The 15,461-nt window shown below is 42.7% G+C and overlaps 2 protein-coding genes across 6 annotated transcripts in view; one reads left to right on the top strand and one right to left on the bottom strand.

The window, feature by feature from the left end:
* USP34 (ubiquitin specific peptidase 34) overlaps nucleotides 1-1,442 on the bottom strand; it is a 244,102-nt gene extending 242,660 nt beyond the window's left edge. For 3 of the 5 annotated variants that reach the window (XM_058551144.1, XM_058551142.1, XM_058551140.1), the window contains exon 1: nucleotides 960-1,439. In XM_058551144.1, the coding sequence (XP_058407127.1) occupies nucleotides 960-1,002 (43 nt within the window). In that variant the 5' untranslated portion in view covers nucleotides 1,003-1,439. Of the gene's footprint in view, nucleotides 1-959 lie in introns of all 5 variants that reach the window. The other 2 variants (XM_058551143.1, XM_058551141.1) reach the window with 2 other exon arrangements.
* Nucleotides 1,163-12,455, top strand: LOC131412285 (uncharacterized). The gene is made up of 4 exons (XM_058551906.1): nucleotides 1,163-1,222; nucleotides 1,316-1,687; nucleotides 2,627-2,967; nucleotides 12,263-12,455. Exons 1-4 carry the CDS (start codon nucleotides 1,163-1,165, stop codon nucleotides 12,453-12,455), a joined length of 966 nt encoding a protein of 321 aa, XP_058407889.1.
* Nucleotides 12,456-15,461: the final 3,006 nt, after the last annotated feature.

Here is a 15,461-nt window from a genome sequence, read left to right as displayed (position 1 = left end):
TTTCGAAGTCTCACACACAGAACACAAATCCAAAACCCACATAAGCTGTTCAAAAATGAGCATTTTCTCATCAATCAAGTTTTTGTAAATTAATCTTTTATCTAATTCACCTCGTCCAACCAGGCCTTTGGGCCCAGAAGTAAACTTGCAATATATCTTGTTTCTTTAAGCTAAAATACCATCTTACAAGGGTCGGGAATAAAATAAATTAAAACAATCTAGCTAGAAAAGATCAATGTACGCTCTTTAATAAGCGAAAGTATAAGAAATAAGGCCTTTCATTCCAGGAGATGGGCCATGACTATCCTGGGGATGGTATCTGTAGTACAGTGCTCTCCTCAATATAACAGAATTTACCATTAAAACGACGAATGGTACACTAAAAAGGAATATCATTAGCTAATTTTTTAAAAAATAGGAATGAAGGTTCCAATCATCACTATCACAGTTCATTTTCAGCTATTTAAAGGCTGGCAGAAGGATTTAATACACCACACGCCCCCAAGGGAGGGGAAAAGCACCAACCTCCTCCCAGGGAGTTTAATGAAAATTAGCAGGTAAGAGAGGCCTCCGCCGCACGCTGAAAATCAAAGAGGGCGGACGGAGCGTCGAAGGGTTCGGCTGCGGAGGAAAGCCTCGTCCTCGGACCCCACCTCCCCTCACCTTCCCGGCAGGGTGAAGGAGGCTCATTAGTGCCTTCATTAATTGACACCTGTAATGAGGAAACTTTCCGAGAGCTGAGACCGCTCAGGCCCGGCCTGGCCGGAGCTCCGCGGCGGCCCCATCTCGGGCGCCCAGGTAACCGGGCCGGGCTGGGCCCGAGGCGCCGAGCCGGCCGCGCAACCGCGCACCTTCCCGGGGCGCTAGGCCCGCACGCCGCCCGGCTCGGCCGTCGCCTCCCCCAGGCCGCGGCAGCCCGGGGACCCCAAATCGCGCACCCCGACGCCGCGGCTACTTACTTTCATTTAACACCTCCACCAGGTCTGCGCAGTTCTCGCACATCGTTCGGCCGCCGCCCCCCCCCTCCCCCGCTTCGGATCGCACTGACTGATCCCGACCGGCGGGGGGGAGGGGAGAGAGGCGGAGGAGGGGGCCGGCCGGCCGGCGGGGCGGGGAGGCGACGAGGGCGGGCGGCGGCGGGGACGGGGCGGGGAGCAGGAGGATGGGGGAGGGGGCCGGCGGTCCCCGGAGCGGGCGGGGGAGAGGAGGGGGGCGAGGGGAGGTGCGCAGGCCGGAGGGGCGCGGAGGCGCCGGCGGCGGGGAAGGGGGGGAAGGACGGGGGGAGGGGAGAGGGAGGGAGGGGGCGGGTGGGGAGAGAAGCAGCAGAGTCACTTCACCGACCAGACGCCGCGGCCACCGCCGACGCCGCCGCCATTTTAATAGAGCGTTCGGGCTGCGCTCGGCTCTTTCCGCTCGGGCGAAGGACCTGACGAGAAGCGCCTCGCGCTCTCATTCCTCCGCCTCCCGCCCTCTCTTCGCCTCCCGCCCTCCCACCTCTCCCTCCGCACACACGCCGCACGCCCCACACCCCGCCGCGGCCGGCTCGCCGCCCTCCCTTTCCTCTTCCGTCCGGCCTCCCCGCCCTCGGTCCACCCCCTCCACGCGCTCGCCCACCCCGCCCAGCCCGGATCTCTGTCAGCGGCCGGAAGGGAAACACGAAGCCAGCGCGGCCGCGGGGGGAGTCCGGGTGAGTAGGGGAAGATGGCGGAGGCACCGAGCGGGTCGCGGTTGCGCGACGTTGCCCACCGCGGCCTACTCCGCGGGCTCTGAGGCCCAGCGAGCGCCGGGTCGCGAGCGCCGCCCTGTCCCCCGCCCCTGCGCTGCGCCGTTTTTCCTCCGGGCCCACGAAGGGGAATTGGTGCTGGTAGCTCCCATGTGCCCCTCCTCCGCGCTCAGGCTTTGGGGGTGGGGAAGGCTGGAGGGCGATGGGGGGCCGGGCCGGGGCGATGCCGCAGCCCAGGTTGAGGCACACGGCCCCCTCCCCGCGGGGCTTTGTGAGGATGGAACAGCCCGGGGGCCGGCGTAGCCTGCGTCCGTGTTTATCGCTACTCTCGACTCTGTAAGGCTCATCCGTCCTCGAGCAGTAAGACACCGTGATGTGGCTAGAAATGGCGGAGTGAAGGGTGTTCACATGGCATCTCCTTCTTTTTACGCAAGAGGGCCCTTCGCGAATGGCCCATCTACAACTCTTCACCTGAAATAGCATACTGTGCTTCTCAGCGAAGAGCAAACAACAAGGATATTAAGATGGGGAGCGGGAAGTGAAGAACAGGTGAAGGAAAGGGAACACTCAGCTAAAGTTTGGTGGTGTGTTAACTAGTGAGCGTAGGAAAATTTTCCTCCCGTCTACACCTAATACCTTCCTCACTGATTTCTATACCCAGTATGTTTATATAGAGATGTGACTGAAAAGTCCGGAAGGTAGTGTACATAGTATTCTTAGAACTGTAATCAGAGCAGCTATTAAGGCCCTGTGGTAATCCTTTTAGAGGTTTTGTCGAGGTTATGTCACACCATCTTTCCACGCCAGGACCACCTTCTCAGTGTTCTTTGCCTTTCTGCTGTTTGAAGTTGATGCTGTAAAAAGTTTGTGCCCAACGTGTTCTAAGTTGCCTCTTATTAACAGGTGATCCTCGGGAGCTGTAGAGCTATTGTGCCATCATCTTCCCTTCTGCGCTATAAAACTTGGGTTTCTGCAGACTTGACTGGATCCTGTAGCAGACATTGTCCATCCAACATCCGCTCCCGCCCGCCCCTCTTCTTCCTTGCCAAATCCAAGTTTGTCTTTTTTCAGGTGGCAGCTGAGAGACCTTCCTCTCAGGAAGGAAAGCCCCAAGAAATATTTATGATTGCTTTAAAACCAATCATGGCGGGCCGGCCCCGTGGCTTCGCGGTTAAGTGGGCGCCCTCCGCCGCTGGCTGGCCCGGGTTTGGAGCCTGGGCGCGCGCGCTGAGGCCGCGTCCCATGTACAGCGACTGGAAGGATGTGCAGCTATGACATACAACCATCTACTGGGGCTTTGGGGAAAAAAATAAGTAAAATTTAAAAAATAAATAAAATAAAACCAATCATGGGATAGTTTCTCTGGAGGAGGGCCCTATGTTTGAGTTCTTGCAAACAAAATGTAAGCAGAGATCTGCAGAGTGGGTCTTTTGGAAAGACTTGCCCATTCCTAATAAAAGACAAATTCAGCAGACATGCCACTTAACGCTTTTTTCTTTCTGCCTGAAATATGGTCTTGATACACAATACAGCGTCTATTTTGTGATTTTTTTTTAACAGTGAAACCACAAGCAGGATAAAAGCCAACCATAAAGTTAGTAATACAGAATAATAAAGTATGGGTCCCTGAGGCATCCTTGAGCAGCCGTCTGCCCCCAGACTGTTTATGTGAGAAAAATAAATTCCTTTTTCCTTAAGCCACTCTTAGATTTCCATTACTTATAGTCAAACACTCTCCTGACTGATACAGATATTCTTTTGACAATTTGTAAATATCTGTCAACAATGCTTTTAAAACCATAGAGGACCCATAACAGTTCTTGAAAATGAGGACAACCACTACCATAGATGTGAAGTACCAGGATGTATTGAAGACACACTCTGATCTTTAAAGAAATTTTTTTTAAACAATTACTTGCCTCCTAGTTTTTTTTTTATCCTCTAAAAATTATGTGAAATGATGCTTGGTTTAAAATGCTTTGAGAATCTAGAGAATTATTGTCAGAAGTGATCTTTGCGCTTCAATCATCGCTTCGGGGCTCAACAAACTTTTTCTGTAAAGGTTCAGATACTAAATATTTTAGGCTTTGTGGGCAATCCAAGTCTCTTATCACAACTACTCAACTCTGTTAGTGTGAAAGCAGCCATAGACAATATATAATGGAGTAAGTGTGGCTGTGTTCCAATAAAACTTATTTATGAACACTGCAATTTGATATTCATATTTTCATGTGTCACAAAATACTATTTTTCTTTTGATTTTTCTCAACCATTGAAAAATGTAAAAACCATTCTTAGCCCACAGACCATACAAAAACATGTAACTGGCCGTGGGCTATGGGCTGTAGTGTACCAACCCTTTGTCTATTTCAGCTGCTTGTTAACAGATGCAGGCATGGAAGCCAATAAAAACATTTCCTGCCTCCTAACTCTAGGATCTACACTCTTCTGTGCTGACTTGGTATGTGTATCAATAGAGACCTTTTAATGTGTTTGAAAGGTGTGCATTCTGAAAGAATAATGAAGCAGAATCTCTGGTAAAATATCCCCTAAATTCTTCCTGTAAATCTGAATTTTCAAGCTGGTAATCAGCAATCACCATACACCTTGGATAGCTAGAGGATTGATAAGGATGACTGTTTTCAATATTTTGTGTACATGTCACCATCTAGTGGTAGAATTATGCTTTGAGTAAAATTACACAATGTACTTTGAAATTTCTAAGTCTCAAGTTGGTAGTATATTTTTAGTATATTCCTAAGTGCTTGCGTGAAAACCAGCCCCACTTTGGAAGCAACTTTGGAAAATTAATATTGCCATGGAAATTATTTGCCCTTAGCATTCTGGTTGCAGATATTGAACATAAGGTTTTTGTCTCTGGAGTTTGGAGTTAAAGCCTGGTGCTCCTGTCAAAGGCCAGAATTACTGCAGAATTTACTCTTCCTCACACCCACGCTCATCACTGTTTTGTGGAACTTAGGGCCATTATTAGAAGGCAGGTATGCTGTTTTATTCTATCCATAGCATGCAGCCCAATGCTTTATACATAAGCTCAGCAAATTGCTGTTTGATTCTTAAATTCCTAGAGTGATTATTTTTTTAAATAAATTGAATTATATCACTTCCTTGCTTAAATCCCTTCAATATTTCATATTGTATTTAGAATAAACTTTATTTGGGCCTTCCCCAATCCAGGTTTTTTTGTTTTTGTTTTTTTTTGTGAGGAAGATTGGCCCAGAACTAACATCTTTGCCAGTCTTCCTCTTTTTGCTTGAGGAAGATTGTCCCTGAACTAACATCTGTGCCAATCTTCCTCTACTTTGTATATGGGACCTCACCACAGCATGGCTTGATGAGCAGTGTGTAGGTCTGAGCCAGGATCTGAACCTGCAACCCCAGGGCCACCGAAGCAGAGCATGAGAACTTAACCGCTATGCCACCGGGCCAGCCCTTCTGTGTAGTTTTTAACGTCACTCTTGTTACATTCCAGCCACGCTGGTCTGCTTTCTGCTCTTTTCCTTTTTAAAAACTTTTGCTACTCTGGGTCTTGGTGAATGTTGTTTCTTCCTGGGACATGCTGTCTAATTTCAAAATGGCTAACCTCTTGTCCTCGAGGTTTCAACTTAAACATCATCCCAAAAAACTCGTCTCCCGTATAATGTTCTATCACAACACACTGTTTATTTCCTTCATAGCTCTTGCTATAGTTATAATTTCTTTATTTCTATGTTTATTTCTATCAGGGACTCATTGGACTGCAAGTAAAAAAATTTTCGATTAAGAATGGCTTAAACAGGGCCGGCCTTGTGGCTTAGCGGTTAAGTGCGCGCGCTCCGCTGCTGGCGGCCCGGGTTCAGATCCTGGGGGCGCACCGAGGCACTGCTTCTCCGGCCATGCTGAGGCCGCGTCCCACATGCAGCAACTGGAAGGGTGTGCAGCTATGACATACAACTATCTACTGGGGCTTTGGGGGGAAAATAAATAAATAAATAAAATCTTAAAAAAAAAAAGAATGGCTTAAACAAATAGGGCTTATTTTTTTCTTGTAACAAACAGGCAGTTTGACAGTAGACAGTCCGAGGCTGGTACAGTGGCTCAAGGATATGGACCCAAGTTCTTTGTTTCTTTCCACTCCACCCTCCACATACTGGCTTGTCGCCTCCTAGTTGTAAGATAGCCACTACAGCACCAACTTTACACTACAGCACCAACTGTCTGCTTTAAAGACAGGAAGAAGGAAGAGAGGTGATGATGGCCTGTCTTGGTTTGGATTCTCTCCAAAGCAGGTCCTGAGACGGATACGAACAGAAATAGTTTAATTTGATGTCGTCCCAAGAAACAGTGGTAGGATAGTGGAGAAATGAGATATGAAATGGGGGAGTAGGTATCCAATAAAGGATTCATTATCAAGCCCTTTACTCCTGAGGGTAACTGGAGCCTGATACCACTGGGAAACTCTACAAACCAATGTAAAACATCTGCCTTAAAATCATCTTACCCAAAGGACAAGGAAGCTGGGTATTTACATCCACTCCCTTTGGTCATTGAGTGTTGCTGGGGGCGGGGTTGTAGGCAACAAAGCAGGCTTCTCTGCTCAGGCAGCCAGAGAAAACCCTCAGGCATAGAAATGTGGGTGCTAGCAGTTGAAAGTCTGGCCACTGCACTGAAGAGATAAGAACTAGAGGATATGGGCAGAGCACTGACAGTATCTGGTACACTGCCCTTCCCACTTCTGTCTGCCTTGAATACAGATGTAATATCTGGAGAAGCAACAGCCATCCTGAAACAATAAGCCTATAGGCAAGAAGCGAAAGCCAAGGCATTGAAGATGGCAGAGTAGAAAGAGAAAAGGCCCAGGTACCTTGGTGGCGTTGTTGAGCAGCTGAATTAGTGTTAGCAACTGCCTACTTGTTGCTATAAAAGATATTTGGTTATCTAACAAAAATAAAACCCAAAAGCCACTATTGGAGTTTTTGTAGCCCAATGCAGTCATTAAAAATAGTGGGGTAAGGGGCTGGCCCTGTGACGTAGTCGTTAAGTTTACATGCTCCGCTTCAGCGGCCCAGGGTTGGTGGGTTCGGATACTGGGCACAGACCTACATGCCACTCATCAAGCCATGCTGTGGCGGCATCCCACATACAAAATAGAGGAAGATGGGCACAGATGTTAGCTCAGGGACAGTCTTCCTCAAGCAAAAAGAAGAAGATTGGCAATAGATGTTGGCTCAGGGCCAATCCCTCACCCAAAAAAAAAAAAAGTAGTGTGGTGAACAGAATAATGTCGCCTGCCCCCGGAGGTGTCCATGTCCTAATCCCCAGAATCTGTGAATATGGTACCTTACATGGCAAAAGGGACTTTGCAGATAAGGACCTTAAGATGGGGAGATTATTTTAGATGATTCATGTGGGCTCAGTTAATTACATGAGGCTTTAAAATTAAAGAACCTTTCCCAGCTTGGCTCAGAGGAAGCTGTGACTGCACAAGAGTAGTTAGAGAGATGCAACATTCCTAGCTTTGAAGATGGAGGAAGGGGGCCATAGCCAGGAAAAGTGGGTGGCCTCCGGAAGCTGGAAAGGACAGGTAAGCAGATTCTCCCCTTCAGCCTCTAGAAAGGAATACAGTCTTGCTGGTACCTTGATTTAGCCCAGTGAGACCTATGTTGGACTACCGACTTACAGAACTATAAAATAATGTTTGTTTGTTAAAACAAATTTAGTTTTAGGCCACTAAATTTGTAGTAATTTGTTACAGCAGCATTAGAAAACTAATATAAGTTTCATGCAGATCTAGGGAAAAGCATATGCAAAACTTCTGAGACACAAAATTGTTTGGCTATTTCTAGGAATAGAAATAAAGCCAGTAGGAGCAGAACATGGTTGGAGGAGAAGGCCTGTGCCAGACTGCAGAGCACTCAAATCTTGCAAAGATTTTGGCCTAGATCCCAAAAGCAGTGGGAAGCTTTTAAGTGTGGAAGCAACACAATCAGATTCGTATTTTAAAATATTCTGACTAATCTGTAAAGAATGGATTGGAGGTAGGGACAACTGAGGTTATTAATATTAATCCAGAAAGATTATGATAGCTTGACTAGGATAATAGGAAAGAAATGGAGAAAAGAGAGCCCATTCTAAGAATATTTTAGAAGTGAAAAGAATAAGTCTTGATTGATGGGTATGAAGAGAGGAGAAGATGGTATCAGGGCTATCTCCAGAATTGTGATTTGCACAGCTGAGTAAATGGTGGTGCCATTCACCAAGATAGGAGTCACTTAAAGGAGGACCAGAGGGAGATGGGGTCAGTAATGACAAGTACTATTTTAGAAGTGCTCAGCTTGAGGTGTCTGTAAGATAACCCAAAGGTGTTGTTGAGCAGGCAGTTGTTTGAATCTAAAGCTCAGAAGAAAGTTCTGGACTGGAAATGTAAATATGAAAACAATCCTTAGTATGCTAGCTCTTTGCTTTATGGGGGAAAGATAACCACTGCACGTTCAGCATTACAAGTTCCAGGCATGAAGAAAGAGGAAAGAACCAGTTCCCTCAACTGTCCTCTCTTATCAGAAAAGCAAAAACTTTCCAGAAACCCCTACAGCTAACATTACTTTTGGTCTCATTGCCCAAAACTCTATCACATGGCCACCCTTAAGCCTCAAGGAAAGTTTGGAAATCCAGTATTTCACTTTATAGTCTCTATGGTAGAAGAAGGAAAAGCTAGCTGGCAGTGGGTATTAAGTGAGTTTATTTACAGTGTCTGCTGCAGTGGTAAATGAATCCATGAGATTATACAGGGAGAGGGAATTCAGTGAAGAGAGAGGACCAAAGACAGCCTGGAGGAACTCTTAACATCTAAAATTTGGGTAGAGGAAGAGAAGATGCCCAATGAGTTTAAAGAATATGATGGGGAGGGGGGATTTTGGTACCATTTAAGCCAAGGGAAAAGAACTCAAAAAAGGATGAAAATGACAATTGTTGAGGGGCCTGCCCAGTGGTGCAGCGGTTAAATGTGTGTGCTCCACTTCAGCGGCCCGGGGTTCGCAGGTTCGGATCCCGGGCGCATCCAACACACTGCTTGTCAAGCCATGCTGTGGCGGTGTCCCATATAAGGTAGAGGAAGATGGGCACAGATGTTAGCCCAGGGCCAATCTTCCTCAGCAAAACGAGGAGGATTGACATCAGATGTTAGCTCAAGGCTGATCTTCCTCAAAAAAAAAAAAGAAAGAAAGAAAGAAATGACTATTGTTGAATGCTGAGAAGTCAACTAAAATGAGATCTACAAAATATTCATTATATTTAGTGCATGGACGTCATGGGAGAAGGAATTATGGACACTGAAGCCTCTTTACAGTAGACTGAAGACCATTTATAGTAGAAACTATTAAAATAGAAAACTATTTTAAGACTTTGGACTCTAAAGAGAAAGTGGGGTAACTAGATGAGGAAGAAGACTAATACATGTAAATGCTAGTAGAAACATGAAAATAATAATAGGTAACTTTTATTATACATACTGTGCAACAGACACTGTTCTGAGCACTCATTTAATTCTCACAACCACCTTGTGTGGTATGTTCTATTGTTGTCCTTGTTTTCCAAAAGAGAATAATAAGGCACAGAGAGATTAAGTAACTTGTCCCAGAGCCAGAGGGTGATGATACTATGACAGAAAAGTCAAAGTGGTTGTCTAAAAAGGTGTGTTTTCTAAAAAGGTGAGAGGGGATGGAATCCATTTTACAGGTGGAAGGATTGACCTTTGGTAACAGGGAAGAAGGAAAGGATGGGTACCCATGTGTGTACATTTGATGATCAGGAGTTGAGGGAGTTTCCATCAGATGACTTTTGTGTTTTTTCCTGAAATAAGAGGGGTCATCTGGAGTCAAGGAGAAGGTAGGATTCTGTGAGATTGGGAGGACAATAGAAGATTTGAAATAGAAGTTTTGGAGAGTAGATGAACCAATTAACCAGAGCAGTGTGATAGTGATTCCAGGGGGAGAGGAAGGTATGGTAGAGCTTGGTTTTTGATATTCATGAGCTTCTTAGTGATGCCCGGCTTCCCAGAGCATTTTATGTACAGTTGTTCCTGTGCAGTGAACAACTTAAGAGAATGCCATCTACAGTACATCTTAGACATCATAGGTTAATATGTTTACCATAACAGGCTAGCAACAAAGCATCTTTTAACAACTAGGATATTAGGACAATTTGCCAACATGTGGAAATAAAGTGTGTTGAGAAAAGAGTGTTTTTCTAATTCATAGAAAGGCTAGCAGAGACACTGAGTCTGCCCTTTTTAGGTCCAACAGCGTCCCAGGTTTTGCACAGTAACACCTCATAAATGGTAAACAAAGACAAGAATGAGTAAGTCCCTCACTACCTTAGTTCCCACTAAAATATAGAAGGAGGGAACCAATAAACTTCATGTGAAGTCCGTAAATTTGGACATCTCTAGCCTTCCTCTTTGCTCTCTTTCTTCCTTGTCTGTAACTTCGTGCTTTTCTACAACCTATCCCCATACCTTTGTAAAACAGGTTAAAGATGTAAAAATGTTGTCACTTCTCTGCCACAAAATTATTTTTGTAAGCAGTCTTGTAGTGGGTGCATATTTTAAAAATAATAGTTTTCAAAGGATTGTAAAAAGAGTTGCAAAGATTTTATCTTGGCATGAGAGTGGATAGGTGGATATGTGTGAAAAAAACTGGATTGGGGGGTTGGTTTTTTCTAAGTGAGGACAGCTTGGTATAAGTAAGCCTTTAAGTGCATGTTCTCCCTCACAATTTATAGGGTTTCTGAGTGGCCTCTTAGCACCATATTCATAGAACTCTGAGTGTTGAAAGAAATGTTAAATATCAGTAAGATTTGGAGTCTCCTAACCCTTTTGCCTGCATACCACGAAGTAATTTTGAAAAAGTATGTATCTCTTGCACATTTTTAATTTGGCATCTAACATTTTTCATCACAACTGTAAAGAGTTGCAAAAGATATAATTTCTGACACATATTGACATTTTAAATCAAGCTGTTTCATCCCTTTTACATATATCCAATGAAATCTAGAAGCTTTAGCAACTTGATACTCACAATCATCCATTTACAAAGGTACGGGAACAAACTCTTCTACTTCCCCAGCATAATTTTACCCTAATGTAATACTGCCTGAGCATATAACATTCTACAAGACAAAAACAAGAACCTTCTACATTAGCATGATACAGTTCTTATACTCAAGAAATGAGTATTAACCATGAGATTTTAAGTGTTAACATTTCTGACATTAAATTATTTTGAATACACAGTCAATCAAAACAACATAAATACAACAATTTGATAAATCATTAAATATAAAAGTAAAATATGGGTTAGGATTTCACTTAAAGTCAACTTTGGCTGTTGTCAAAACTTGAGGTTGCAGGTCAATTCATTCAATTTATAGGAAATATTGGCTATGTTAACATAATTAGCAAAGGCAGTCCTCACTGTCAACCGAGTCAGCCAAATCAAACCAATAACATCTGACTTCATTCTTCAATTCAAATTAATATATCAATGTATATTTTATAAATTTTGAACCTTGAGGAATATTAACAAAACCACTGTGAAATACACTTTAGAATACATCTTACAAGGTAGATTATTAAAGTAGTAAAGTCAAATGACATGTAAATTTTTTCATAAACTATGCAATAAAATACTGTTCCATTATAAGTTTATAAAATGAGAAAAATGATATGGTATGCCTTCAGCAAATGCATATGTTTGCATCTATCAAATTCTGGTGTTGGGTTTTGGAGACTATTAAGAATGTATGTAAAAATCAGAAATAAATACATTAATTTTGTCAGAGTTCATGATCAAACTGTTCCTGTATATTTAGTGAAACAGAAAAGAATATATTGCTAAAATCTAATTGGTCCGGTAACTAACATATAATTTTATTTTTTGTTAATGGAAGTAGAAAATAAAGCATTTAATAAGATGAAATAAGATGAGAATTGACTATAATTTGAATAAAGATGTTATATGATTTGACAAATAAGTTGTAATTACCTTATTGATTTATGTATACCTTACCTGAGAGAAATTCTGTAAAATATTTAACCTTGCTTTTATTTATTATAGGTGATAATCCCCCCAAAATTATAAAGAATCAGCATCACCAACAAATATACTGCTTCTGCTATTCACTGTGCTTTTCCTTCCAGCCAATGGCATGTCTTAGAAATAAGTAGTAGAATAGCTGAAGAAAAACTTGCTTACCTTTAAATACGGGGTGGGGAGGAGCCATTTTTAGTGTTTGAGGCTTCCTTTGCTTACAAGCGTCACTCTGAAGAGCTATTCATTCTTTGAGAGTTGGGAATGAAAGAGGTAAGTCACTGACTGGCCCAACCTACATATTATCTGCTTATAGGCCAGTGTTTGACTTTTTAACAAAAAAAAAATGTATAACAGGGAAAAAAGATCCTGTAAAAGTATGTAGTGATTTAATCCTAAAGGAGACTTTTCCAAAACCAATCATTTAATTGTCCCTTTGTTCCCCACCCATCCCTAGGTTTTTACACATTGGGGCAATGCCTTATAGTAATGAATTTGGAAACATGGAAGTTGAAGATTTAGAAATTGATGCCCTTAAAGCTTTCCATGTTTGTGGTCCTTTGGAAAGTGTTCACATAACCCAGTATGTGTACCCTAGTCTGAAAACCACTGCTCTGAAATATCTGCATTGCTGCCTAATTGAGGCATAAAGATTCTCCAGACATTCACAGGGTTTCATCCTTAACTTGTATTCCTAAAGTTACAGACCAGAGGAGGTTCATTCCATCTAAAGAATTTTTTGTGTAACTACCACTGTGTGACCTTGATCAAGTTACTTAATCTCTCCATTTCTCAGTTTCTTTCTTTCTTTATTTAGTTTTTTTTGGTGAGAAAGATTAGCCCTGAGCTAACATCTGTTGCCAATCCTTCTCTTTTTGCTGAGGAAGATTGGCCCTGAGCTAACATCTGTGCCCATCCTCCTCTATTTTATGTGAGACATCTGCCACAGCATGGCTTGGTAAGCAGCGCATAGGTCTGCACCCGGGATCCAAACCTGCAAACCCCAGGCCACTGAAATGGAGCACGTGAACTTAACTACTACGCCACTGGGCTGGCCCCCATGCCTGAGTTTCTTTAACTATAAAATGAGGGTAATGATAGTCTCTACCTCAGAGTTGTAAGGATTAAATGAGTTAATACAGATGAAGTGTGTAGAACAGTGTTTGACTCATAATAAGCACAGAATTAAGTGTGATGTATTATTTGAGAGAGAAAAAATTGCCTCAATTTCTGCTATCTGTTGAGTTACTCTCAAATTATTTGCAGTAATTCTTAAACTTTTGTTCTCATAAGAATAGCTTGGAGTACCTTGTTTTTTAAAGGAAAAAAAAATCATATTCCTTGCCTAGTTGCCAGAGATTCTGATTCTGTGAGCCTGAGTTAGGACCAGAAATCAACTATTTTAACTAGAATGCCAGGTAATTCTGATGCAAGTGATCCTTGTCTGACCCTATGAGAAACAGTATAGTTAGGTTTAATCCCATTCCTATATTTGAAAGCAGGAAGTCTGGTTTCCATTGTGACTGACTTTTCTTTGGCCCAGAACATCCAGAGCTCTTTTACCTCTTCCTCATGTAATACAGTTTCAGGTCTGTACATGATCCTGATTGAGAAATTAAGCCTTGTCTAGAGAATAGAAATGTTTTCATTAAATATGGTATCTAGAAATTTAGCCTGACAGCACAGAGTAGCATAAAATTATGATCTCTTTTGTTCTGGACAATATACTTCAATTAATGTAGCCACATAATATATGGCGACTCTAAACTATACTTAATTAAAATATTTAGCTCTTTTTCACGTCTTGCTGATAGCCAAATCTCTCCTTATGTTTGTGCAATTTTTTTTACCTACTTGCAATATTTTGCAATTATTTCCTATTATTGCAACCTCTTTTCTGTTTATAGAAGTAATATTACTTATTGTAAAAACTACAGAAAAATATGAAGAAACTAAATATTCACCATTATCCCAAACCCAATTATAAATGCTATCAACATCTTAATATATGTCCTTTCATTCTTTAATAGGCATGTAAATCTTTTTTATTAAAATGGGAATAAATGTTTAAATGAGACAAGTATTAACAAGTATTTTTTAATATTAACATATATAGGTACATATCACTTTTATTGTCCTTAGTATAGCATTTCCTTGTATAGATTCACAATAATTTCATTAAACTGGACCCAGCTGATGAACTTTTAAGTTGTCTCCGAGTTTCCCCTCTTAAGCAACACCACAATAAACACTCTGATGTATACATCTCTGTGTCCTGTTTCATTTATTCTCTTAGGATTAGTAGAAATGGAGTTATTGGATATGACCATCTTCAAATGGACCCTTGTGTCCTGGATGTTTGTTCTCTAGTTCCTCTGTTGGCTTTTCATCTCTGAACACTAGGCTGCCCAGTGCCCAGAGCTCAGTGCTCAGTCTCTTCTTGCTTACTTCCTAGGAGGTCGCGTCCAGGCCCATGGTTTTAAATACCACCTAACAACTACTAAATTCGTATCTCCAACCCATCCTCTCACCTGAATCTAAATGTTGACTTGAAATCTCCACTTACCTAATGAGTATTTCAGACTTCACAGGTCCAAATTTGAACTTTTGATTATCTCAGCCAAAGCTGCTCCTTTTCTAGTCTACCCCATTTTGGTAAGTGGCAACTTCATCTAAACAGTTGTTTAGACCGGGCCGGCCCTGTGGCTTAGAGGTTAAGTGCACGAGCTCCGCTGCTGGCGGCCCGGGTTTGGATCCTGGACGCACACCAACGCACCGCTTCTCTGGCCATGCTGAGGCCGTGTCCCACATACAGCAACTAAGAAGGATGTGCAGCTATGACATACAACTATCTACTGGGGCTTTGGGTGAAAAAATAAATAAAAATTAAAATTAAAAAAAAAAAAAAAACAGTTGCTTAGACCAAAAATCTTGACCCCTCTTTCTCTCATGCTCCATCTATAATGCAAATCCTGTGGGCTCAGCTTTCAAACTATATCCAGAATCTGGCCACTTCTCGCTACTCCCACCCAAGTGCAAGCCAAAATCACTTCAAGCCTGGATTATAAATTGAATATGTCACTTTTCTGATCAAAACCTCCAATGGCTTCTGTTTTTATTCAGAATAAAATGTATGGTCCTTGCCATGACCTTTAAGTCCCTAAGTGAGCTGACCCTCCATCCCCTCTCTCACCTTAGTTGTCCTCCATTTCCTCCTCACTCATTCCACCTTAGCCCCACTAACTCCCTTGTTGTTCCTCTAACAGTAATTTTCAGCTGGAGGCGTTTTCACCCAAGGGGACATTTATCAGTGTCTCAAGACATTTTTGATTGTCACAACGGGGTGGGGGGTGGGGGGTGCTACTGACATCTGGTAGGTAGAGGCCAGGGATGCTGCTAAATATCTTACAATGCACAGGACGGCCTCCACAACAAAGAACAATCCTGCCCAAAATGTCAATTGTGTTAAGGTTGAGAAACCTTGCTCTAATACGTCAAGGATGTTCCATCTGTGGACTTTTACACTCACTACTCCCTCTCCCTTGAATGCTCTTTCCCCAGGTAATCACATGGCTTGCTTCCTAACTTCCTACTCAAATATTACCTTATCAGAGAAGCCTTCCCTGACCACCTTCTGTAATATATTACCCACACGG

This window comes from Diceros bicornis, chromosome 12, assembly GCF_020826845.1.
Source record: "Diceros bicornis minor isolate mBicDic1 chromosome 12, mDicBic1.mat.cur, whole genome shotgun sequence".
In the NCBI taxonomy this organism is placed as follows: domain Eukaryota; kingdom Metazoa; phylum Chordata; class Mammalia; order Perissodactyla; family Rhinocerotidae; genus Diceros; species Diceros bicornis.
Note: the sequence above shows the minus strand (reverse complement) of the source record. Positions and strands in the feature narration are given on the sequence as shown.

Coding starts and splice junctions, on each gene's coding strand:
- LOC131412285 (XM_058551906.1), top strand. CDS start 1,163: ATGGGGGAGGGGGCCGGCGGTCCCCGGAGCGGGCGGGGGAGAGGAGGG. Junction 1,223..1,315: donor GAGGAGGGGGGCGAGGGGAG/GTGCGCAGGCCG, acceptor GCGGGTGGGGAG/AGAAGCAGCAGAGTCACTTC. Junction 1,688..2,626: donor CGGCCGCGGGGGGAGTCCGG/GTGAGTAGGGGA, acceptor TCTTATTAACAG/GTGATCCTCGGGAGCTGTAG.